A 27,347-nucleotide genomic window follows, 5' to 3' on the forward strand; every position below is an offset into this window, starting at 1 on the left:
TAAATATAAACTTATCCTTATCAGGGTGGCACCGAATATCCCTTCATTATAGATTTATCATTGTTGAGGAGGGGTTTCCATGTGAGTCTGGATCCTCTTTAAGGTTTTAAGAACTTTTAGGATGGATTTCAACTGTAATTAATATCACTATTCAACTACAATGGCTCATGAAAGTCAGTAGGAGTAAGACAGAGTACATGTGTGTGAATGAGAGGGAGGGCAGTGGAGTGGTGCGATTGCAGGGAGAAGAGGTGGAGAAGGTGGAGGAGTTCAGGTACCTGGGGTCAACAGTGCAAATTAATGGAGAGTGTGTTAGAGAAGTGAAGAAAAGAGTGCAGGCAGGGTGGAGTGGGTGGAGAAGAGTGACAGGAGTGATTTGTGATAGAAGAGTATCTGTAAGAGTGAAAGGGAAAGTTTATAGGACTGTGGTGAGACCTGCGATGTCGTATAGATTAGAGACAGTGGCATTGAGTAAAAGACAGGAGGTGGAGCTGGAGGTAGCAGAACTGAAGATGTTGAGGTTTTGTTGGGAGTGATGAGGATTGACAGGATTAGAAATGAGTTTATTAGAGGGACAGCACATGTAGGATGTTTTGGTGACAAGGTGAGGGAGGTGAGATTGAGATGGTTTGGACATGTGCAGAGGAGGGACATGAATTATATTGGTAGACGAATGCTGAGGATGGAGCCACCAGGAAGGAGGAAAAATGGGAAGGCCAAGGAGGAGGTTCATGGATGTGGTGAGGGAAGACATGCAGGTAGTTGGTGTGAAAGAGGCAGATGAAGAGGACAGGGTGGTATGGAGACGGATGATCCGATGTGGCGATCCCTAATGGCAGCAGCCGAAAGAAGAAGAAGAAGAACTACAATGGCTCAGGATTACAGGATGCATGAAGAGTTTTGCATTCAAGCTCCCATCACTGCACACCTCAACAATGATCGACCTGCAATGAATGGACATTCGGTGCCACCCAGATGAGGATGGGTTCCCTTGTGAGTCTGGTTCCTTTCTTCTTCATGCTATCTCAGGGAGATTTTTCTTACCACAGTCGCCTTATTAGAAATAAACGTATAGTTATATGGAACGAACTTATAGGCACTAAACTAATACATTCTTTAATGCAACTTTATAAGCCCGTAATCTATGTAAAGATGTTTAGAGACAATGTGCATTGTTTAAAGTGCTCTACAAATAGAGTTTCTTCCTCCTACTCAGAAGGGAACTCATGCTGGTCTGGGTGGCAATGAATCTCTAATTAATAACTAGTTTGTAGCTCAGACAAGTGTATTATGAAATACAATCATGCAATACATATGCAACTATGACGTCATCTGGCGACTTCTAATGATGTGTGAATACGGCCAGGTCTGGAAAAAAAGAAGAAGAAGGAAAAAAAAAACTTCATTATGCAAGTGTACAGAATCAAAATACAGATGTGCAACATAAATCGTGTAATCGTTCGCGTTTTGGACCGGGAGCGCGCGTTCTGCCTTTCCACCCCTCTGCGTGCGCGCCCCCGGCTAGGCCGCGTCAGGCGCGCGCGCCCGTCTCTCTCTCGCTCTCCCTGTCTCGTTCTCTTTCGCGCGCGTTCTCTCGCCCTCTCTCATTGTGCGTGTGCGCGCGTCCCTGTTCTGTCGCGAACACCCTTCAAATATGGCGGAGGGGGAACTGGACGTCGATTCGCTCATCTCAAGGCTTTTAGAGGGTGAGTTTTTTTAATCCCATGTACCTTAACAGCTTCAACGTCGTCCCTGAGAAGTGTTTGAGGAAATATTTGTCTAAAATTAAGTTATCTTGTGTGTTATGGAGGGGTGTTGTTTTTTTTTTGTCCTCCAAGAGGCCGCTTGTGCGAAGAGCAGCTAACATGTCGGGCACACCTTTTAGCTCAGACATCTCAGCTCGAAGATATTTCTGTCCTTTAAAAAAAATATCCATAAAATGTCTACAGACACACACAACTGTCGTTCTTGTGGATTTGTTAGAGTTGTTAGGTGGTTGTGTATTTGTTATGAAGCGACTGGAATAAACAGTCAAATACCTACGTTGTTATGAACCACAACAAACAAACAAACAAACAAACAAATCTAGACCATTCCTAAAACACAGGAGTGTTAAACCAAGAACGAATTAAATTCATGCGTTTTTTTAATTAATTGATTTTATTCTAAATCTTTAAACGACTTTAGAGAGCTCCTGAGTGCTTCTTTAAAAAAAAAAAAAAAAAACAACAACAAAGAAATATTGATGTTTTTGACACATCTGCATCCACATCTGCATTCCTGCAAACCCCATTATTTTCATGGATACTAGAAAGTGTGTGATTGAACCGATTTACTGCTCAAAGGATTCGACTTTCCTCAACTGATATCGACTATAACTGGAGAAAGAAATAAAAAGAAAGAGGTGTTTAACTTGTCATATATACATTGCAGAGTAGTAAAAGTCTTTCTTCACATGTCCCAGCAGATGTTAGGAAGCTGGGGTCAGCTATGATGCATCCCCCCTGGAGTACATTGCGGTTAAGGGCCTCGCTGAAGAGCCCGAGAGTTGCATCTTGATGATACTGGGACCTGAACCTCTGACCTTCTGTTCAGTAACCCAAAGCTTTAACCACTGAGTTACCACTTCCCTAAAAACACTGTTGAATGGGAATCGAACCCACGGAGTCCCCCATGAAAACAGTCCTCTCCTCATGTGGAGAAAGGATTGGTGTTATAATTAGTGCTAATGAAGATTAAACTTGGTATTCAGCGAGTGAGAAAAAGCAGGAAGAAGGATTTTAGTGTTGTTATAATTATTTAGGATTGTTGTTATAAGTGTTAAAGGAGACTGGGGGGCAGGTTATAACTGGTTACGTCTGGGCACAAGGATTTGGTACAGGACTGGTGGTTTTATACAACACAGTGGTGTATTAATTGTAAAAAAAAAACAAAAAAAACTGGTGGTGTTATAACTACTGAAAACTATTAGTATTGTTATAACAGGTTAAAAGCATTTAGTCATGTTATATCTTTTGGAACCTGTTATAACTGGTGATAACAATTCCATTCCTTTTTGACCAGTTATAACTGGTGTGGATGTGTCCTATAGTAACCGATGTAAAGAGTACGAATTTTCTCTAGGATGCTGATAACAAAGTAATCAGTTATAGACAGATATTAAAGCTAGGTTAAATTACTAGATCACAATGGCAAAACTGTAAACAATAGTGCAGTCAGTCAGGGTTGGTTATAACCAGACGTAAGGCTTTTTAAATGGCTGGTGTTGTCAAAATGATTATAAAAGGCGAAGGATTACGTACGGATATATTAGCTTTATTAAAGATGCGAAAAAAGGAGCTGAGCCCAGGATCCACTCTTGCGTAACTCCTTTGTTAGACGACAGGATTTGAAACAAAAAAATGAACTGTTTTGTTTGTTTTGTTCACGTTTTATTCTATCATTCGATACTCCTTTATTTAAGAGTAATACTCTGATTACTTGTGGTTGAACCTTTTGATATCTGAACTGGGACTTTCTTCTTAATACTTTAAAGAGCCTCAGGAGAAATGTATTTTTAGTCTCTGACTTTGTGGTTGGTCATGTAGCTGGGAAATACAGCATAGAAACACAATATACACACAGCTGTGTGAATATATCACGTTTATATAGTCCGAATGGCTTTTCTCCACAGAGATGCCCAGTCATGCTCTTAGTTAAGGTGTAAAGCGGTATATGGCGAGATGGATTCTTTATTGATGCGGTGATGGAAAGTGCATTGTCATGGGAAAATTCCACCTGCGCACACGCAGTAGATAAATGTCAAGAAGGAGGACTGATATGACGGATCCAAGGAAAAGCGTTGCATTGTTGATTATCTTCAGGGTTCTTAGAACGTTATGGAATGTACACGATCGTCGTTTTTCGCTTGCTACGCTACCACGAACATTACAGAATGTAATTCTATGTGATTAAAAAACAGGAATTTAAACACGTGGATTATGCAGTTGCATTTAAAAAAATGAAAGAAAAAATTCTGTGCTATTTGTTTTTGTTTCTCCCTAATTGTTTGTTTGTTTGTTTTTTGGTCTCACTTCTAAAAGAAATCATGCGATAATATTTATTTATGTGTGTAATCACAACAAAAGCAGATCAAAAAAGAGCAAATCCAACATCAACGCTATTCCTTGAATGTGCGTTGATTAAAGTTCTCCCTCAGGGCTTCTAAAGCAAGGTATGAATTCCTGAGGACACACCTTACTTGAGATACCTAGTGTGTGTGTGTGTGTGTGTGTGTGTGTGTGTGTGTGTGTGTGTGTGTGTGTGTGTGTGTGTGTGAGTGAGTGAGAGAGTGTGTGCATGACTACTTTTTAATCATAGTTTATCATGCTGAGTAATGGGGTTACATCATCCAGCATTCTGGTGTTCTCTCTCTGATTGATACCTGAATTAATGGTCACGTTCAACATAAAACCAGTCAGATTTTCTACGGTTAGACAAGTCTGAATTTATGTCGCAATTAGACTCGTATAAAACTGTCGTGAAAGGGGCACTTGTCAGGTTGAAATCCGGTTGTGGAAGGTTATGGTGACTTGCTGTGATCAAATGAAGACGATTTAAAAATGTTAGACTGGTACATGACTAGTCTTTATACGAGTTATGAAGATTATTATTAATCTGTACGTCACATTACGCTGTGTTATGACGGTGTATTTTGGTGACAGACGCCTGTTTGTTTGCTTCGTTCGTGAGAGCCGTCGATGACTAACAGGATGTCCAGTAATCTGCTCTCGAAGGAATTCACATTCATCAATTGTTGCTTACGTGTAGTGTCTTGGCATTAGGGATTTTTCTGATAAGGAAAATTGTGAAGGACATCCAAAAGTTTTACGATTAGAAGGATCGTTCAACCGATTGTATGACGCCGTTCCTTTCATTAACGATACATGGTCACGTTTTATAGACTATCGTACGTCCCTTTAGCTACATGCTAGCCGGCAAGCCACACCACGGCCTTGTGTAGGAAGGTGATGAGTCGTTAATTGTTTGGAGGAGCGTTTACACAATGTATTGCGGTGTTGATGAAAATCCAGTATCCAATTATTGTGAATCTGTGAGGGTTGTATTTTCATTTTGTTCTTACAATTAGGGCAAAAATATTGGTGCCCCATTAGGGTGTTTGAGTAGGCGTGTCTAAGGTGGCTACTGCGCCGAAGTGGCCGAGCTGCATTATTGGAAGACTTGGCGCATGCCGAGCTTAGGAGGTGCTCCTTCATTGCTCTTTCAACATTTGCGAGCTTTGCCTTTTTATGGAGTTTTGTGGGTGTAGTCAAATTTTAAATAAACAGCCTTGTGCTTGGTGTTTCTCAAACTGAGACAAATGAGTACCAGGATAAAAAAATTTATTGAGACTGGCAATCCAGACACAATATTATTTATAAAACATTCTAGAGAATCAGGATATTTCTACGGCTCAGGAATCTTGTCGTCCGACATTTTTTGACATCCCTGATTATTGATAAGCGCGGTCAGATCAAGTCTTTTCAAAACCTGCAGTGAAAAAGAAACGAAGATTGAAGTCGTTCCACTGCAAGATTTAGCGCTGCTCTTCGATCTCAAGCAGCAGTCGTTTATCAGCACGCTCGTGCTCCTTTCCTGTTCGCAAACATCAATCTGATGCCAGTCGACGGTATTGAGCAGTAGCACGAGCGCCGAAGTGACCTTCAGCACAACACCGAGACCCTTGAGACGACGGGAGAGCTCGCCCTCGCTTTCTTTCACTCCGAGCCTTATTTGGACGCAGCCTAGGCGTCAACCCTACACGGCAAAGCGAGGGATCTTAAAATAGCCTCTTCTCCGTTCTTCCGTTCTTTCGCGATTGAAAGAGTGTATTACGACCGTAATTAATTGAGGAGGTCATGTCGAAGATAACGCAGAGTCTTATTATGTCATGGACATTTGAAGACGGTGAACACGGCCGTGTTAAATCTGATAAACAAAGATTGGTTGGCTAATTCTTGTGGAACGTGAGACGTATTGCCAAACGTGATGATTGTCTGATGACGTGATGACGTGACTTCTGGCCATGAGCTTCAGAAGACGTTCCGCTTGTTTGTTGTTTCTGCAAATTTGAGAATATGATGCGCATTCAGAGTGCCAGAGGTCTGTCTTTTGACACTACAGGCACCGTGATGCTGATTTAAAGAATTTTTTATATTAAAGTCTAGTTATAACATTGGCATTAACCTGGGGGTGTGAAAAGAGCACTCACGTACACTGGAATGCAAAACCGACACCTTTATTTTGCTGGTTCACCCACATCATTGCAGGATTGCGCTCTCTCTCTCTCTCTCTCTCTCTCTCTCTCTCTCTCTCTCTCTCTCAGCCCAAGCCATTTTTCCATTCTGCTTTGTAAATGGTTGCAGTAGTTAAGCCTCAGCCCTCCTCTCCCTCTGTTCATTGTAATGAACACAGAAGTGTGTCTCATAACTTTTTCTGGGACTTTAACAACACTAAGCGCCTCTCGGGGACAACAAGCGTCCAGCAACAGCTCTATCTGACACCACTGTTTACACGCTCGGCTCTCTCAACCGCTGAATAAATAAACAGGCCATTTTACAGACACTCGAATAGACGTGTCACAACATCGTGACGCTTTTGTGCACGTGTAAAAAAAAAAACAAAAAAAACCGACACCGGGTCACGTTAGGTTACGGAAAAGATCCAACGAAATACGTAACGTAAATATTTAACGAAACAAAGTATCTCTCGTCACCGAATATCCCGTACCGTTAGTAGAAGTAACTAAGGAAATAATGACATTCTGTCCCGTCTCAACAGGAACGTTTTAAAGCCCTCTTCAGATTGGATTTGTTTATTCGGACGAGGTAATAAATTGGTTTTCACGTCTAATCAGTAATAAAATGGCCACAGGAGGAGTGAGGAGTGATATGAACACTGTGTGTTGGCATCATGGTGTCTGTGCGATTCTGGCTTTTAGTTCAGTTTTGGGTAAATAGGATTCCTCCAGTAATTTGAAGCATCCATTTTTCATTCTGCGACTCAAGGCGTGTGCAATATCTGGGGGAGGGTTAGCGATACGACGCTGCCTGATTAAATGCGCAAGTAGCCGCAGTCAGACAGCCATTTTTTCAGTGCGATGCGACAACTGCATAGAAAATCATTTAATATTCAAAGTAGTCAGTAGGTGAGGAGGTCCGGGGTGCCGTCAGCGTCCCAATTTATCCCAATGGTGTTCAGTAGGGTTAAGGTCAGAGCTGTATAGCAGACCACTCAAGATCTTTTACTCCAACCCATATCTTCATGGACGTATCTCCAGTTCATTTAAGCCTGTGCAAACTTTAGAATCTGTATGTTAACCAATTAGAAGAAATCTTATTATATCATTCAGTAATTGTGATACAGACAGAAGTGACTTTCCCCCCCATTGTTTCTCTCTCTCTCTTTCTCTCTCTCTCTCTCTCTCTCTCTCTCTCTCTCTCTCTCTCTCTCTCTCTCTCTCTGTGTAAATGTCAGCAGGCACAGCTGTCTCTGTTAGTAATCACTGCTCCACTGTTTAGTGACAGCGACAGCTCACACGTAACCTGAGGGCTGAGCGAGCAGATTCACGTTGTGTTTTCCGTACCACATAAAGGCACCACTTTCTTTCTCGAAGACCCCACAGCGAGACTTCATCTGTCAGGATCAGGGTCCCTACGCATTTTAGAAAAGTATGAAAAATATAGAGTTTGATTTGAGCGATTACCAGGTCTGAATGTATTGAAAAATGTGTTTTTTATACTATTCCCATATTCGGTTTACTTAAATATAAAATTGAGAAATTGTACAAATATCTTTTATAAAACAAGGCTACGTCTAAAGTAATACTGGATAACGGAAACCAAACCGGATTCGGAAACGGCATTTTTGTCTAAAAAAAAAACACGCCGCGTTCACACTGCCGTTTTCGATGGTTTTCATAAAAGTTGCTTATCCACACTGAAATGTCTGCAAATGCTTACGTTCCTGTCCTGCGCATGAGCCAAACAGAAGATGCTTCTTTTACCCTTGGCCGTTTATTTTCTCTGAAACGGTGCGGCAATGGAAAAAAATGCGTTTTCGGAAGCCTCTGTTTTTGCAGTCACAGGCACGCTGAAAAAAAATATGCGGAAAAAATATTTTGTGGAGTTAGGAGCAGATTCTCAGCGCTGCCAAAAGGTTGGCGCTAGAAAATTGTTTCTCTACTTCTAACTTTTTGCTCTTTTATATTTTTGATTTAGTTTTTGCCTGTATTTTACCCTGCTTTATTGTTTGACCTTCAGTTGTTTAGTTGATTTACAATTTTTCTTTTTCTTTTTTAAATATAGTTGAAAGGTTCATGACGGCATTGATCTTAACCTGGAAAAAAAAACCCCACAAGCACTAACACCACCTAGTATCTATATTTCAATGTGTTGACTAAACTAAAAGGAAATTGCATCATCTGTGTATCAGATATTATCAGTTCTCTCAGGGGTTTGAATATTGTATGTGCTCTCAGTAATATCAGGTTTTATGTCCTGTATTTTAGCAAGACAATAAATCATCTAGAAAAATCATCTCTTCCAAACCCGGTCGTGAAAGAGCTGTATGTTTTTGCAGCGCACTTTGTAGCTTGTTTCCGATTTTCACTGTCCTCGACTTTGTTTTTCATTACGTTTAATGAAGGTGTGTGTGTGTGTGTGTGTGTGTGTGTGTGTGTGTGCGGAAGTGTTCGTATTTAAGCTCATTATCTCGCTCCAGAAGATTATAAAACAACAGCAGCTCTGTTTTCTCTCTTTCTTTTTTTGTTTATTTATTATGTCTATTTCTGTTATTAGTTTACCGAGAGAGAGCGAGAGAGCGAGAGAGAATGTGTGTAATTGCATCTACCCTCCATCCTGCCAATTAGCTACGGCTATAAAGTTATATGAACGATGTAGTGTGTGTGTTGATGTGTAGGATAATGAGCGTAAGCGTCTTTAATTGTTTTCCAAAATGAATCATAATGAAAACACTTGGAAACGTTTAGCATTTCGAACGAACCCTAAATCCTTCAAGTAGCAGGAATGCTTTGTATAATATCGAGACACATCTAGAAGAGGTTTTGTAATCCAAAAGGATTTGAAGGAGTGAGACAACTTCTGCCGTCCTCCGTCTTCCACTGTCCCCTGAAAGACATCTAACTCGTCTGTCTTGACTCCCAGTTTTAGAGAGCTGTGGCACTGGTGTATGGGGTTGAAAAGGTGCAGACGATTTCCATAACCTTCCGGAAACTTTCTATGGGAGCTTCATCTGGAGAATTCGGGAAAAGTCGGAATCTTACCAGGAATTTATGGGAATTTATCGGAATCTATTACAAATTTGGGGGACATTTATATCAGCTGTATTATATACAAGCGTAAATATATACATTTTGTTTGGTTATAAACTGACATGCATGCAAACTAATACAGATTTAAAAATAAATAAAAAAACTTTGATCACAGCACAAGAAAGTTTTAAACATAAATTTACATAATGTTTATGTAATTTACATAGATTTTACATGAATATATTGTGTGCAGGATTCTAAAATGGTGTGTGTTATGTTAAGAAGGAATGCACAGTGTATGCTGGGGGAGTGGCCTCAGTAACCCTGCAGTAAGTGTGCATGTGATTGATGAATGTGCAGGTAGAAATTCAGCTGAAGTCGCATTCAATCTGGTCGTTTGAACCAAAATTATTCTGCAAGATTATTATTTTTTCAACATTTAAGTTTGTTATAGGCTAACCTGCAATTTTGTCAAATCCCATGGAAAGTTTCCAATCTAGAAAATTCCTGGAATTTTGCAACCCTAGTGGTAGATATATAAATAGCCAATCAAAAGCCTTGTTTTTATTTTATTTTTTTGTAACATCGATACAGTAGGTGAATCATGGGTAGATGATTTCATATGAGGTGCACTTTCATCTAGAAAGTGGAAGTGTGTGACGTTTGCAAATAACTTTATCGCGCAACATTTTTGCGGGTTAAAGTAGTTCATGAGCTGCACTGTTTTCCCACACTTTATACACGGTTTATAACTCGGAGAAGGTGGTGGACATCATGTCAGCCTGAACCTTTTTTTTTTTTTTTAATCATGTCGATCAGATTTAGAGGATTGTCAGCTTTGAGAATGTAGAATATGCAGTTCTGTCCTTGTACTGTCCCCTGAACACATTGCGTACTGAAAACAAACACAGTGGTGGTGAACGCTGTGTAATGAAGATCAGCGATGATTCAGACCATCAGACTCTAAACTGCAAAAAGAGAATGACTTGAAGCCTTCAGCATATAATTCTTATAGTAAAATGGTCTCTTTAAATTGTTAATAAAAGTTTGTGCGTGTGTGTGTGTGTGTGTGTGTGTGTGTGTGTGTGTGTGGCTGTTTTCCTTTTCTTGCACTAGTGTTGGCACCATTATGCAACTTTATTATGCCTTTAGTCGGAAAAACTCCTACAAAACTGAACAAACACACACACACACACACACACACACACACACACACACACACACACACACACACACACAAACAATGAGAAGTATTCAGTGTGTCCATAAACAGCAAAAAGGCCTTTTCCATTTGCTTCCATTTTCAGATGCTGTAAGCCAGCAGAAGGGTCACAATTTTCCACAGTGTGTGTGTGCGTGTGTGCGTGCGTGCGTGCGTGCGTGCGTGCGTGCGTGCGTGCGAGCGAGCGAGCGAGAAAGAGTGTGTGTGTAATGGAGGCTAGCTGGCTACCCATAGTGGAAAGAAGGCAGACAGACCAAAGCAGAGCATTGCTTTGCTCTGTACGTACAGTACAGACCAAAAGTTTGGACACACCTTCTCATTCAAAGAGTTTTCTTTATTTTCATGACTATGAAAATTGTAGATTCACACTGAAGGCATCAAAACTATGAATGAACACATGTGGAATTATATATGGAATTATATACATAACAAAAAAGTGTGAAACAACTGAAAAATGTCATATTCTAGGTTCCTCAAAGTAGCCACCTTTTGCTTTGATTACTGCTTTGCACACTTTTGGCATTCTCTTGATGAGCTTCAAGAGGTAGTCACCTGAAATGCTCTTCCAACAGTCTTGAAGGAGTTCCCCAAGAGATGCTTGGCACTTGTTGGCCCTTTTGCCTTCACTCTGCGGTCCAGCTCACCCCTAAACCATCTCAATTGGGTTCAGGTCCGGTGACTGTGGAGGCCAGGTCATCTGGCGCAGCACCCCATCACTCTCCTTCTTGGTCAAATAGCCCTTGATGCCTTCAGTGTGACGCTACAATTTTCATAGTCATGAAAATAAAGAAAACTCTTTGATTGAGAAGGTGTGTCCAAACTTTTGGTCTGTACTGTACGTGTGTGTGTGTGTGTGTGTGTGTGTGTGTGTGTGTGTGGGTGTGTGTATGGGAGGGGAGGGGTGGGGTGGGGGTTTATAGTAATGGTGTAATATTATTAGGGACTCAAAGGAAACTGTTTAATTTCTCATGTACACAGTGCTACAGCAACAGGTTTATTTTTGATGACCTCTTACAGTGCTACAATATTCTACGATGGATTGATGTATCCGGCATGAAGCTGCCACTCAAAGGTAGCTGACTTTCCAAAAACAGCACGAAGGAACGGTGTTTTTCACTTTTACCCCAAACAGCTCGACATTGATTTTATTACACTTTTTATTTTTATAAAGATTATTCATTTGTTTAATTTCACATCATTTCACATGCGGTAAAACGTCTTCAAAAAGCATAATGAGTTGTTTGTGAGTAAATCGAACACTAGTTTAGAGATGCAAACCAAACGAAAATGTTTTAAGCTTGTTTATTTCTACATTTGTTAGTAAATATATTTATTAGCATTTGTAGTTGAGATGTGCGTCTCCATAACTGAGGCCGACGCAATTCGCGTCTCGATGTATAGCCGTTGATACGATACATTAATGATACATACGAAGCAGCTACGCATGCGATATGATACGATTGACCCCCATCACGATGTGATGTTATGCAGTTTAATATGGTACAGATAGTTCGCTGTTATTTCTTTGTTTCAGACAGACGGCAAATCATAAATTTTACACGCCTTTGTAGTGCAAAAGAAAGATTTAATAAATCCAGATGTTCTTTTCCTGTTCTGTATCTAGGTATCTATGCAGCTCTACCTCTGCCATGTTAATCTATATTCTGTGTGACTCTCAGGACACACCTCGGTCTCCGTAGTGTTGATACGTCATATGTAGTTGCCTTGGCTTTAAGTAATGAGATACATTTCATAAAGTGTACACCTGTATCTTGTAGAATCCCGTTTGAGGGGCTTCATTCTATTAATCTTTCTCCTCCTGATCTATACACTCCCATGGCTTCAACTTTTATGCAAATTCTTTACTTGTTCCTCTCAATGTCCTGTAACTTGCTAACTAGCCGAGTTATACTTATAATTCAATATCACAGACATAACGAAACTGACTTGTTTAGATTTTTGTTTCTTTTCAGAATCATCACAATATTACAGTAGGAGCATATTTAATGTGTTTCTGGTTAACACAAGTGAGAACTTACAGGATTTAATTAACACCTACAGCAGCTTTCCTGCTCCTAAAACTGCAGATGATATCATGCCTCAGTTCGAATGCATTAACTATGTGTGTGTGTGTGTGTGTGTGTGTGTGTGTGTGTGTGTGTGTGTGTGTGTTTGTTTCGTCACTCTTCCTCTCTCTCCGTGTACGCCCATAAATGGCAGTCTGTTTTTCAGAGGGAGTAATTTGTATACATATAAGTCTCGGTTCCTTCCTTCTCTCTCACTCTTACTCCCCCCACACCAAACACACACGTTCACGTATCTTAAAATCTTCCATGAATGTGTTTCCTGTGGAATGCTTTTACATTCGTCTTGATGAACACTGAGAGGTTTTCATGCCTGAGCTCAGGTGCTTGGCCTGTCCTCGTGCTGGTTTTGCTGGACCTGCTAGACAGGGATTGCGTGTATTTTTTCTTTTTTTCTCTTCTTTTTTTTTTTTTTGTTTGTGAATGGCAAGTGTACGATCTCACCTGCAGTGCCGGAAAAACACGCCATGCAGTCCATCTGTGCCAAACCCGACGTACAGTGACAGCAGTGCTGCCTAACATGTGTTACAATCTTCTTCTTTTAGCTTTTCCGATTAGGGGTCGCAGCTGATCATCCGTCTCCATACCCCCCTGTCCTCTACATCTGCCTCTTTCAAACCAACTACCTGCATGTTTTCCCTCACCACATCCATAAACCTCCTGCAGGGAGACTCCTGTCTGACCTCGTCCTTCAATCTGTCCACCACTGCAAACAGAAAAGGGCTCAGAGCCGGTCCTTGATGCAGTCTAACCTCCACCTTGAACCAGTCTGTTGTTCCTACTACACACTTCACTACTGTCACACTGTCCTCATACATGTCCTGCACCACCCTCACATACTTCTCTGCCACACCTGACTTCCTCATACAATACCACAACTCCTCTCTCGACACCCTGTCATACGCTTTCTCTAAATTCACCAACACACAATGCAACTCTTCTGACCTTCTCTACACTTCTCTATCAACATTCTCAAAGCAAATAATGCGTCTGTGGTGCTCTTCCTCTGCATGAAACCATACTGTTGCTCACAGATGGTCACCTCTTCTCTCAGCCTGGCTTCCACTACTCTTTCCCATAACTCCATGGTGTGACTGATCAACTTTAATATCCTGTAGTTACTGCAGGTCTGCACATCTCCCTTATTCTTGAAGATCAGTACCAGCACACTCCTTCTCCATTCCTCAGGCGTACATGCGTTACAATACACTCAGTAATTATCTAATCTGTCAACAGAAACGCTCCAATCGCTGAAGAAATCCTAATGTTTTTCTTGTGTTTACTTCAGGAACACGGCTTTCTTCAGCCAGTCGGATTCATGTAGACATTTCATCTAGTTTATATTTAGAAATCCTCAAAAAAATTTCAATCTCCGCCTCTCTATTGTTCTAGATGATTTGGAAAGTAAAATCTCGAGGTGCTTGGACCCCTGCGATCGCTGTTTGTGGCTATATTTTGTTTAAGTCTGTCAGTGCTGCACCTTTCCTTGCAAATGTTAGAACTTTTCAGTATTTAACAGCAACCTGGTAAATATAGTTGGTCTAAAGAATTCATTATTGAAAAGACGCTCTTAAATATATATATATATATTATACAATTTGTAAATAAAACCCTATTTATAACAAATATTTACTTAAAACTACGTTTGTGTTTCATTTTCCCGAGTTTTCCGTTCAAAGAAGTTAAACAAATGAATTACCGAAGCTTTGAAGTGGTGCAATGGCTCAGAGGCCGAGAAAGATGAAGAGAAAGAAGGGAAAATGAAGAGGGCAGGCAGAGGCCAACAATCTGCACTGCAGTGTTTTAGTTTGGCATTAAGGAGAATTAGAGAGGACACTCTCTCTCTCTCTCTCTCTCTCTCTCTCTCTCTCTCTCTCTCTCATATAACCCAGGCCAAATTTGGATGGATGTACTCAGATGCCCTGTGGAAGGCACTTCCCACACACACACTCAAACTAAATACATAGCCTGAACATAGCTCCATCTCAAATCTTCACATTTAATACTACACACTACTTTCTCAGAATTAACACACTACATCGTTCCACACACACAAATATACACTTGGCTCTGTAGTACCTCAATATTTGATCTGTTGCTTGTTAGAGGATCGAGAAACATACTGAGAAACATACTGATCCCCTGATCCCTTTTCCATAGCAATAAACTTTACTCTGCAAGGGCATGAGTTCGCTTTGTGCACAGGGGCATTGTCATGCTGGAACAGGTTTGGTTCTAGTTTGGGTGAAGGGAAAATCAAATGCTACCACATCCAAAGACAACAATTGTGTGCCTCCAACTTTGTGATAAAGGTTTGTGGAAGAACCACATATAGCTGAGGCGTCCCGAAACTTTTGTGCATTTTGTGTGTATCGAATCGGCCCGAATGCAAGGTCTCATTGCCGTGATCGATATCAATGGTGTGATCGAGGTTTTTCATTACATATGAATGAAAAACAGCATAAATATTTATTATTTAAATACAAATAGTTTCATCATCGAAATTAGATTTCAATAATATAATATTTATTGAACACTAATTATCCTTGTATAAATGGTAATATAAATAATAATATTCAGTTGTTTAAATGATAATAATGTATACTAAAGAGTAAGAAAATTATTCACAACGAAACGTGTTCACGGGTCACGTTTTTTTTGTAGACAAAAGAAATCTGCCGATCTTTGTGCCCCACCCCCTCACCCTTGCTTTACCTGATTCTGTTGCTAAGGAGATTTTTCTTTGTGGTAATACAGAGCAGAGTCCTGGAAGGAGACATGCTCAGAAAGCACCCCAACCCCCGTCTGTTATTGTGGTACAGTCCAGGGGTCAGTTGGGAACTGTGTGTGTACGCAAGTGTGCCGAAGTGTGTGTGTGTGTGTGTGACATTGTGTGTAAATGCCTTTACATCTGAGAGTGTGGGAGGATGTGTGGTTCACATGACTCTTTAGCATTTAGTGTGTGTGTGTGTGTGTGTGTGTGTGTGTACTTTTGTGCATGTGTTTGCAGTCGTGTGTTTGTTGTGTGTTTGCTTGTGTGTTCATCATAAAATGCATTCATGCTTTAAGTAAACTGATGTCTTTCTGTGCTATTGTGTGTATGTGTGTGTGTGTGTGTGTGTGTGTGCGTAGCGTTTTTAGGTCAGAGTGCATACACTTGCAGTTGTGCGTGCTCGCTTGTTCATCATAAAATGCATCTACGCTTTAAATAGTTTGATGTCTGTGTGTGTGTGTGTGTGTGTGTGTGTGTGTGTGTGTGTGTGCGCATATTTGTCCCCTGCTTGCACTAGCATTGTGTACATTCAGTGTAACTTGATCTAGGTGGTGTAAAGTGCTGTAGTCTCTCGCTGCGCTATATTAGGCTTTAGGCCTAGTTTACTGCGAACTGAGATCTCAATTTCCAGTAAATGCATTAGCTTCAGGCTGTGTGTGTGTGTGTGTGTGTGTGTGTGTGTGTGTGTGCAGACAGGTGTCAAAGCTTCAAATACACATTATAGTAGAACCCCCATTTCTTCTCCGGTTCCTTTTCTCTTAGAGCTGTATTGTATCTAAATGTATTTGATATGATTCTTTTCATATGGATTGATCGATTTTTATTACTTTTTTTATAAAAACTAATACACTGCCTGGCCAAAAAATGTAATCTCCTGGTTTTTAGTAAGCAAATAGTTTAGAGCTTTCTATTGGATAATTATGGCTGTGTGAGATGGCACCTGATGCCGTGACGTGTGTGTGCGCACGCATGTGAGGAGCCTTTAGTGTGTGCATCCTAAAAGCACAGATAACAAAGTTAAAAACAATTAGATAAATGGATGAATGGATAAAAAGCAAAAATATATTTAAAAAAGTGGCATTCGTATTAAAAATCAATGCCTAATAGGCACTGCCCCCTTGTGGTGGATATTTATTTTAAAAAGATTTTTTTTTAATGTTTTTAGTTACGGTACTTTACATTTCTGTTTACATGTGATGTAAACTAAATGTATCAAAATACAGTGGAACACGCTTATCTCGACCTCGGTTACCTCGACAACCCTATTAAGTCGACGTTTTTGAAGTGGAACCGCCAAATTCTCGCTTTGTCTAAGCATTTTTTATCGGTTATGTCGATTCTTTTATGTCGCCGAACCCTGATATCTCGAGCACAAGGGGGGAAAAATTTGCCATTTAACGTCGGTTATCTCGGTGCAGCCGCAGAAGAACTCGCAAAAGTGGCGGAAAAATCAAGCCTTACAGATGCTACAGGTGTTGTATTGTATACTGGTGAATCTCTGCTGTTAGTTAGTGCACATATGCCTTTTGTTGTTAAATGTTATGCGATGAACGGGAGGCGAAAGTAGAAGCGCGGCGCTGAACAGCACACGGAAGAACGTGGGATGAGCAGCAAAAGCATAGAATGAACACCGGCAGGATCGGGGGGAATCCGCGATGCGCTTTGGGAAGAAAAGAGCAGCCGTTGAGAGAGTGCCGGTGGGAAGACACGTACCGGGATGCACATGAGCGATAACAACGACCGCCGTGAACCAACATATACCAACAATAACGGACAGTGAGAGTGTGGAAGTTTAAATAGGAGCTGGTGATGATGATAAACGAGCACCATATGTGCGCGATTGAAGCCGAGAGCTTCAGAGAAAGCGGCCGAGAAAGCACCTGCCACAACGAAGGGGGCCGAAGGGGGCGTGGCAGGTGGATTCCTAACAAATAAACAAACATGTATGAACATTTTTATAGCATGCCTTCATCAAACAAATCGCAGCAACGCTGTTGTGTAAAAAAACCCTCAAAAAACACGTGCATGCACATTCTCATTTATTACCGCACATCATGTACATAAAGAAATTTCAAGCACGTTAATATACTGCTGCCATATTGATTTTCGTTTATCTAGATCATCGGTTATCTCGATGCTTTTTGGCGACCCCCTAGGACATCGACATAACCGGGTTCCACTGTAGATTAATAGATTCACTCATTTTGAGTGACTAGTCAATTAGCATTATATATTATATAATAACTATACCAGCTTTAAGACTGGTTGAGTGGCTTTTGGGCACTTTGTTTGGACAGAACCATACCCTGGGATGGGATGCTGGTCTCTCTACAAATTAAGTAGTGAATTAAAAAATAAAGCAGATAAAATATATTCAGCACAATTAGGAAAATAGAACAGATCCAGTGCGACTGTCCCGAAGTTACAAACAGTTTACACAATAGCACTTTATTAATCTACACCATTTTCACATGATGAGGATTCTACAGATTTTATTCACCGTGCTGATGTTTCGCCTTCAATCGTTACTTCAGATCGTCTGTCAGATCGAACCACACGGTCCAGCCTTCGCTCCTCACGTGCATCAAAGAGCCTCGGCCTCCCATGATCCTGTCGCCGGTTCACCACTGTTGCTTCCTTGGAGCACTTTTAATAGATACTGAGCACTGCAGACCAGGAACATCCCACGAGAGCTGCAGTTTTGGAGATGCTCTGACCTCGATTTCGCTCAAATCCTTACGCTCGCCCATTTTTCCAGCTTGTAACACGTCAACTTTGAGGACAAAATGTTCACTTGCTGCTTGGTATATCCCACCCAATATATATATATATATATATATATATATATATATATATATATATATATATATATATATATATATATATGTATGTATTTATTTTATAGATAGACAGATAGACAGACACTCTTATTTGGATTGATCACTGATTATATTATTAATCACTCAGTGTGTATGGCTTTTGATGCTTTCTGTGCAACTTCTCTGGTGCTCAGATCATCTGGATTGCTGAATGAGTTCTCGTTAATTATACTCAAAGACTTTTTACGCAGCTCGTTAAGGAAGAACATATCAGCAAGCTGAAACATTTCCCTGCAGTTCTCCAGGCATACTCGTTTCTCCAGAAATGTGCAGCAGCGTTGAACAACGTCACTCACGAGCAGATAATCAGCTGCCACCAAGAGGTCCTTCACGTTTAACTCTGTAATATTTATTGTGTTGGAGTAAGCATACTGGATGATGGATTGCATTATGTTTGGAGCCACACCAGGGATGTTGTACACAGGCTTGCTTGGGATCCGCTTTGAGAACAGAGCACTAGAAAATAAAGAAGACGAAAATGAAAATGATGTCATGCGTACAATATGATCAGGATTTGGGGATTTGGCACATAAAGCTTCCGGAAAAAAAAAAAAAGTAGTGTGTACCGTATTTTTCGGACTATAAGCTGCTACTTTTTTCCCACGTTTTGAACCCCGCGGCGTAAACAACGAAGCGGCTTATTTATGAATTTTTCCTGGGGTTTTCCCGGTTTCACAAACTTTAAGCCAAAAAACTGAGCCCCATAACATTAGACCAATAAAATTTCCGAACGGAAACGAAAAAACGCACCTCACCTGTGTTCTGAGCTGGACGGCATCGGGAGAAAAAACTTTTTCTTAAACGCACGACGATGCCAACTTATAAACTCCCGAGAGAAATAGTAGTGAAAGGAAGGAGGAAGACAGTGAACAATGACTTACTAGGTCGGCTACTGTTTAGATACAAGCCGTTGTAACGCGTTGAGTCTGGGTGAAGGGAGCGCTCGCTAACTCCAGTTGCAACAGAAAGCATATAAGCACAGACAGGTTTCCAAAACTCGTGCTTTTTTAAATTTCTTGGCAACAGCGTTACGGGTTAGTCAAAGAAACTTAGAAATTAACATCAGAAAATAATAAGGACATATTCCTCGGTCTTGCACACATGCAGTAATAGCGGAAAAATGCTGGTGGCAGGCTATTCCCAAAATACTGCTCTGCTCTTAAAGGAGCCACAACATATTTCACCCGTTACACCGTGTAACAGACACTGTCTTTTGTTAAAGCCTGTGTAAAGTTTATTATTGTAGACAGGTTTACAGACAGGTGCGGCTTATTTATGTTTAATGTCAAATTCAGTGGGTGCGGCTCATATATGGGTGCGCTTTATAGTCCGGAAATTACGGTAATTGTAAGTCCAGGGAATAAAACATTCCTGATACAGAGTAAAGACAATGAGGCTAATTATAAGTGAAAACTTTGCCAATCAAGCAAATCATAATAAGTGTGAATAGATACAATTTGAGATTGGAATCTACCATGTTACTGGGTTAAACAATTAAATAGTTCACTCTCATCTTTTTCTACTCAATAACATATCCTGAGATGCCCTCGTTCTTTACCTAAAGTATGGGCTCAATTCAGAGAGCACCTCTCTGTGAGCCTCGATCTGAACACCTTCAACCTCGATGAAAACATCGCAGGGTTCAGAGATGTTGGAGTAATACGTCATAGTTGCTGTTGCTTCTTTCCTCGTCGAAAGTCGGTGTGAGAATGAGGTGAAAACGATGCAGCTGTTTGATAAAAGGTGTTCATTCTGTGATGTCACAGTGGGGGGACATTAGTATTAGTCAAAAATGCTGATTTCGGATGTAATTTTTCATGAATCTGCTCTATTAGTGATTAAAATATGACTTATCTAGTGAACGTTAGCTTGTTTACAGTAGCTTGTAGCATAGTGCACTGACACTAACGCACCAAAGCCATTTCCCATGCAGTGTTTTATTTGGGACGACTTGGTATAATGTTAATTTAATATTAACACACAATTAGCATATTGTTTATCTGTACATTTACTAAATGAGCACTGTGCTACATCCGAACTGACCCCACTGTATTTTTTTGTATAATCAATTTCTATTCTGTTCTTAAATGTCTTAATTAATTTTAAATAAAAATGTAAACTTTTTTTTTAATTCCTTGTTTTGCTTTATCACTGAACCTGAGAAAAACCTTGAAAATAACCATAATAACGCAGTTTCCATGCTACAATAATAATGATAAAAACAAAGTGTTTCACTGTGGGAACACTGTGTCTTTATAAGTACAATTTGACTGTATTATTTGTGTCCCCTTTAAAAATTGCTCATGAGAAATTTTATATTTATTGTCCCCCTACTGTTAAATGAAATTTATGACAATGCCTGGGATGTCCACTAGTGGGAAGATTGGCATCTGTCTGTTTCTTCTCGTGATTAATCTTCCTCACTGTACAATAATGAGCATTAACTTGTTTGTAAACCCTTCTCGAATTGATAAGCAGCAGCGTATGCTTCTTTACGATCATTGCTGATGTCGTTCCTCCTTGGCTTTGTGCTAACCCGTCTAAAAACTTTTTTACAGTAGGGTTGAGGTCTGAGGTCTAAAGCAGGTTATTTAAAATCTTCCACTCCAACCCATGTATACCATAACCATTGTCATTAATTGATTTCGTGTCATAGTGCCACCTGGCTGTAATTTGGCTTGTAAATCAGATACAATTCTGGTTTCACACTTTCAAACAGCAGCGTTGCCTCTTAAGGCCGAGTGCTCAGGAAGTTTGCCCATCAACTTGCATCACTTGCTGAGATTTAGAGAAGTTGACACATGCTTTTGCTTCATTTTGCTTACATTACTGAAACTTATTGTTTTTTTTTTGTTTTTGTTTTTGTTTTTTTACAAGAACAGATTCTTTTTGTAATCGTTTAGCACATTGGTCCCCAACCCCCGGGGCGTGGACCGGCACCGGTCTGTAGGTCAATTGTTACATATATAACTTACATTATTTCTGTTTTATTTATTATCTGATTCTGAACGTTTTTATTTTGGAAAATTGTCGGATTTTCACCGCCACATCTGTCTGATTCACTCTTGATGCATGTGATGATGCCTCGGTCACACGTCATACTCCATCCGCTACCTTCTTATAGGGGCTGCTCCGGCGCAAAAAAGTCTCTGTATGTTGATGATTGCTGAATGTGACATATGGCCACTATAGTACATTGACCTTATTAGTGTATATAATGTATAAATATATGTATAAATGTATAATTGTAAGTCCAGGGAATAAAACATTCCTGATACAGAGTAAATACAATGAGGCTAATTATAAGTGAAAACTTTGCCAATCAAGCAAATCATAATAAGTGTGAATAGATACAATTTGAGATTGGAATCTACCATGTTACTGGGTTAAACAATTAAATAGTTCACTCTCATCTTTTTCTACTCAATAACATATCCTGAGATGCCCTCGTTCTTTACCTAAAGTATGGGCTCAATTCAGAGAGCACCGCTCTGTGGGCCTCGATCTGAACACCTTCAACCTCGATGAAAACATCGCAGGGTTCAGAGATGTTGGAGTAATACGTCATAGTTGCTGTTGCTTCTTTCCTCGTCGAAAGTCGGTGTGAGAATGAGGTGAAAACGATGTTTGATAAAAGGTGTACATTCTGTGATGTCACACTGGAAGTGTGGAGAAAAAATCAATAAATAAATAAATTCATGATGGATGTATTGTACAGTGTGTGACTATGGCCCCATGTGGGATCATTAGACCTCATTGTTTTGAAGCGAACGTTCTTCAAATTCTGAAAATCTGGCTAAAACTTTAAGAATGGCCACAACCGAAACACACACACATAGTAAAGCAATAAATGAAAGCATGTGGTGCCGTGCATTGTGGCCAGACATCTTCACTTTAGTCTTGTCTGTTTAAAAGACATTGTTTAGATGCGACAAACTTAAGCCGTTCGACCATGTTCTTCTTGAGGCTTTCTCCTGGCACCTCTTCTATACAAACCATAATTGTTTGATCTTTTTCTAATAATAATCATACTCATGAACTTTAAGATTTAACATGCTGTCTGAGTATTGCAGGTCTGACCTTGGGGTGAATTTCCTGGGATGTCCACTAGTGGGAAGATTGGCATTGGCACTATAGTACATTGACTTTATTAGTGAATGTCTTTAATTGCTTCGATCGTGTATTCAGGACCATTTTAATAATAATTAAAAAAAACCGTTTCTTTAAAGCTAAAGGATTTGTGTTTCCTGAAAATGTTTATTCTTTTTAATATCACAGCAATTTTCTAGCATTTGCAAAATCTCAAGAGTAAGTCTCTCTTTTTTCCTCTATTGACCTTGAAGGAAAAGTGCAGGTTTCATGTATACGAAAGCACAAAACTCTACAAGTTAATGACTTGTTTGACGAAACTGGAGTTCCTACCAGAGCTGCAGCTATAGAACGTATCAACACCCTCCAGCCAATCAGAATCGAGAGTTTAATTCCCAGACACTTTTAATGAAGACTAATGTTAAAAATATCTTTCGATTAACACTCATGGCCTGTACTGTAGGCTACTATAAATTGTGCACTGTTAACCTGTCATCTGTTCGCATCTTTGATATGAATTCTTTGCCTCTCTCTCTCTCTCTCTCTCTCTCTCTCTCTCTCTCTCTCTCTCTCTCTCAGTACGAGGATGTCGCCCAGGAAAGATTGTGCAGATGACGGAGGCGGAGGTGCGAGGGCTGTGCATTAAATCCCGAGAGATCTTCCTGAGTCAGCCCATTCTGTTGGAGCTGGAGGCCCCGCTCAAAATCTGCGGTTGGTATTCATGGCTTCATGTAATTTCCTGAGGGCTTTCAGGTGTAGTACTGGCCAAAGGTGATGATATAATCAGTCAAAGTAGTATCATTATGATTTAGCTTTTTTTTTTTAGCTTGCAATTCTTTATTACACTGGACACAAATCTCTGAATCAGTGTTTCATGTTGGTGTTGTATTTGATTGTGAGAAAACACTATATATATATATATATATATATATATATATATATATATATATATATATATATATATATATATATATATACACAGTGGAACCCGCTTATCTCGACCTCGGTTACCTCGACAACCCTATTAAGTCGATGTTTTTGAAGTGGAACCGCCAAATTCACGCTTTGTCTAAGCATTTTTTATCGGTTATGTCGATTTTTTTTATGTCGCCGAACCCTGATATCTCGAGCACAAGGGGGGAAAATTTGCCATTTAACGTCGGTTATCTTGGTGCAGCCGCAGAAGAACTCGCGAAAGTGGCGAAAAAATCAAGGCTTACAGCTGCTACAGGTGTTGTATTGTATACTGGTGAATCTCTGCTGTTAGTTAGTGCACATACGCCTTTTGTTGTTAAATGTTATGCGATGAACGGGAGGCGAAAGCCGCGCTTGGCCGCTCGGAACGTTGTGTAAAAAAACCCTTCAAAAACACGTGCATGCACATTCTCATTTATTAACGCACATCATGTACATAAAGAAATTTCAAGCACGTTAATATATTGCGGCCATTTTGATTTTCGTTTATCTCGATCATCGGTTATCTCGATGCTTTTTGGAAACCCCTAGGACATTTTCCACATGAAGAAAAATGAAACACTGGATACGAATAACAATATCTTTGTTTTCTGTGAAAGTTCTGTGGCCATAATGTTCCCGGGAAAAATAGACTTTTGTCTAGACGTATTGTACGGAATCCTCGCTGACAATACGTCCAAAGAGTGCAGTAGCTCACAGATTCTGGAGTACACAGACTCTATTGACTCGACTGGCAGACACCTTTATTCATATTCAGCTCACTCCCCCAGACACAGCCTACTGTCTTTCTGTCTCTATCTTTGTCTTGTTCCCCCACCCCCACACAAACCCTGGCTTATTTTAATCATCTCTTTCCTGCCCTGTCGTGTGTACAGGCGACATCCACGGTCAGTACACAGATCTGCTGAGGTTGTTCGAGTACGGCGGATTCCCCCCAGAGGCGAACTACCTCTTCCTGGGCGATTACGTGGATCGAGGAAAGCAGTCTCTGGAGACCATCTGCCTCCTGCTGGCCTACAAGATCAAATACCCAGAGAACTTCTTCCTGCTGCGAGGAAACCACGAGTGCGCCTCCATCAACCGCATTTATGGCTTCTACGATGAGTGTAAGCATGCAAACACATCTCCAAACCTTAATACGAGCTTCATTCTGTTTTTTTTTTTCTTCCTTGTACTCAGCGTCAGTTCGGAGATTTTTTTTTTAGCTCACAATAGGGCCACCTGTATGTATGCGATTATCATTTCTTTTGTGCCGTTTCAGGCAAGCGCAGGTTCAACATCAAACTTTGGAAGACGTTCACCGACTGTTTCAACTGTCTGCCGATTGCCGCCATTGTCGATGAAAAAATATTCTGCTGCCATGGAGGTGGGTTTAATTGGAAACCGTCAATGATTTTTAGTCACGCCTGCAATTTGCGAAGGCGCTCACCTTCAAAACACCTACATTTTAAATAATAATGTATAAAGTATTTTAGTTTCTTTGCGAGCTCAGAAGATTCTGTGTAACTAATTTGTTTTTAAATTGACTTAATGGTTGTGACTGATTCTGCATCCTCGCCTCTTCCACAGGGCTGTCCCCTGACCTGCAGTCCATGGAGCAGATCAGACGGATCATGAGGCCTACAGACGTCCCTGACACGGGTACCTACTCCCCCTAAAAGGGGGGATTTTAAAGATTTGGAGTTTTCTTTTAAGCTTTTAAACTCGTGAAATATTTACATTTATTGTTTTAAAAAGTCCATTAATAAAAACAAGAACATGTTTCAGCAAGCGCATAACGATTTGTCCAAGCTGCGTGAATAAGAACTCGATGAAAACTGAACGGCACTATGGCATAACGATGTAATTTTCTAAGAGGTCGACCAATACCGATCGTGGATTTTACCGATACCAAACGGATAAATCAAACTTGTCATAAACAGATAATCAACTGATGGATCCTGTGTAAAAACACACTCTATGAAAAATAGTACTGAAGGTTTAAAAAAAAAAAAAACAGTACCGAATCATGAGAATGTGCTAAATTAAATATATATGAATATATTAATTAATAAATATAATTACATCATAAATAATTCATATATGATAGCGCTCTCAGGCAGCAGATCATCTCGTATGTTATAACAAGCAGCACGTAGTGTCACTAGTTTGCCTCTAGTGGCCGCTCTCGTAATGACGGCTTACCAGAAGCCGGAAAAACTATCAGTATGGATTTTGGCTGATAGTTAGTATTTCCAGCTATCGCTATCTATGAATCTGCGATACTGATTAATTGGTCGACCTCTAATATTTTTGTGCAGGGCTGCTGTGCGACCTGCTGTGGTCCGACCCGGATAAAGACGTTCAGGGCTGGGGAGAGAACGACCGAGGTGTATCCTTCACCTTTGGAGCCGACGTAGTCAGCAAGTTCCTCAACCGCCACGATCTAGATCTCATCTGCAGAGCGCACCAGGTGACCACTCTTCACTCTAAACTTTCAAAAAACACCACATGACACAAATGCTGCTTATTTTATTTTTTATTACTTCTCAATATTTGACATGGTGGAGGTTAAGATCCTGCTCCTTTGTTGAAGCTATGTTGCGCAATGCCTTATACCTCATTTATGTGTGTGTGTGATGGCAGGTGGTAGAGGATGGATATGAGTTCTTTGCCAAGAGACAGCTGGTCACTCTGTTTTCTGCCCCGAACTACTGCGGGGAGTTCGACAATGCCGGCGGCATGATGAGTGTGGACGAAACGCTTATGTGTTCCTTCCAGGTACAACACGTAGACTCATACCCACACTCGCGGAGTTCGTTTAGAGCCGAAAGTAATCACGTGAGAACTCTAGGTCTGGGAAATATGACTATATGTTGCGATAAACGAATCTTTAAAGTGAGCTGCACGGCATCAGGAGAAAAGCTTCACCGGTGGTGATTTTTAAAAGCACGACGATGCCAAAAGAAAAACTCACGAGAGAAATAGTTGTGAAAGGAAGGAGGAAGACAGTGAACAATGACTTTCTTGGTAGGGTTCTGTTTAGATACAAGCCGTGTAACAGACACTGTCTTTTATTAAAGCCTGTGTAAAGTTCATTAGTTTCAGTGTAGACATGCGGCTTATAGACAATCTTTGTCAAATTCAGTGGGTGCGGCTTATATTTGGATGCACTTTATTGTCCGGAAATTATATATATATATATCTGTATCGTCATCATAAGTTCGAGATATCGTACATTGAACCATAATAACTTGGGGACTATCAGTTTTTGAAGATTCTTTGTACAATATCGCAAAAAAACCAGCAAATAAACCACTCATAATTTCATTCCCTCTTATTAGATCCTGAAGCCTTCAGAGAAGAAGGCTAAGTACCAGTACGGCGGGATGAACTCGGGGCGTCCCGTGACTCCGCCCCGCACAGCCGCTCCGCCTAAAAAACGGTGAACTCTCGAACGAGTGACACCGAAAAGGTAGAGCGAGATAGACCGAGAGAAGTGCGAACGAATCGGAGGATGAAGTACAAGGCAAGATCGAGTGTCAAAACTCCCTCTGCAATTTCTACCATGATGGAAAAACAATGTAGTCATATACACAGCGAGAAGCGACCCTTCCTGATTTTAAACACTTATTAAACTTTCCCTTCATCTCCTAAACTTTCTTCTGTACTTCTATACTCGTTTTCTTTTCTCCATCTTTCAGTCCCAGTCTTTATCTGTGTAACCACAAAGTGTTTTGGGGTAGAAAATGTATGCTTATTCACACGCGCACACACACACACACACACACACACACACACACACACACACACACACACACTAGTCTGTCTGCATATCAGAGTGTTCCACATTTTTAGTTTTTTTTTAGTTTACCTATTACAGAAAAATGTACATTCATTAGTTTTTTTCAGTTCAGTTTTTTTTTTCATTCTTCCTGACCTGTTCGAGAGAAACAGGAACACGTAAATAAACCAATAACTTCGTCTGGGTTTTCAGTAAATAAACCAGAATAAACTGAAACTGGTGTGTGTTTGT

At 40.4% G+C, this 27,347-nt stretch overlaps 2 protein-coding genes across 3 annotated transcripts; one reads left to right on the forward strand and one right to left on the reverse strand.

Moving 5' to 3' along the window:
• Window positions 1–1,554: 1,554 nt before the first annotated feature.
• LOC124381499 (serine/threonine-protein phosphatase PP1-beta catalytic subunit) lies at window positions 1,555–27,332 on the forward strand. The gene is made up of 8 exons (XM_046843205.1): window positions 1,555–1,706; window positions 22,937–23,068; window positions 24,208–24,438; window positions 24,594–24,698; window positions 24,902–24,973; window positions 25,633–25,784; window positions 25,958–26,092; window positions 26,656–27,332. Exons 1-8 carry the CDS (start codon window positions 1,655–1,657, stop codon window positions 26,758–26,760), a joined length of 984 nt encoding a protein of 327 aa, XP_046699161.1. The 5' UTR covers window positions 1,555–1,654; the 3' UTR covers window positions 26,761–27,332.
• On the reverse strand, window positions 18,301–22,039 carry LOC124381500 (kelch-like protein 10). Of its 2 annotated transcripts, none has more exons than XM_046843207.1 (2): window positions 21,727–22,039; window positions 18,301–18,724 (listed from the first exon to the last, which is right to left on the reverse strand). In XM_046843207.1, the coding sequence occupies exons 1-2, from the start codon at window positions 21,834–21,836 to the stop codon at window positions 18,349–18,351; spliced, it is 486 nt and encodes a 161-aa protein (XP_046699163.1). In that variant the 5' UTR covers window positions 21,837–22,039; the 3' UTR covers window positions 18,301–18,348. The 2 variants fall into 2 exon arrangements, with proteins under 2 accessions (XP_046699163.1, XP_046699162.1); XM_046843206.1 differs by lacking the exon at window positions 21,727–22,039 and adding an exon at window positions 19,827–20,025.
• Window positions 27,333–27,347: the final 15 nt, after the last annotated feature.

Source organism: Silurus meridionalis, chromosome 28, assembly GCF_014805685.1.
Source record: "Silurus meridionalis isolate SWU-2019-XX chromosome 28, ASM1480568v1, whole genome shotgun sequence".
NCBI classification, from domain to species: Eukaryota; Metazoa; Chordata; class Actinopteri; order Siluriformes; family Siluridae; genus Silurus; species Silurus meridionalis.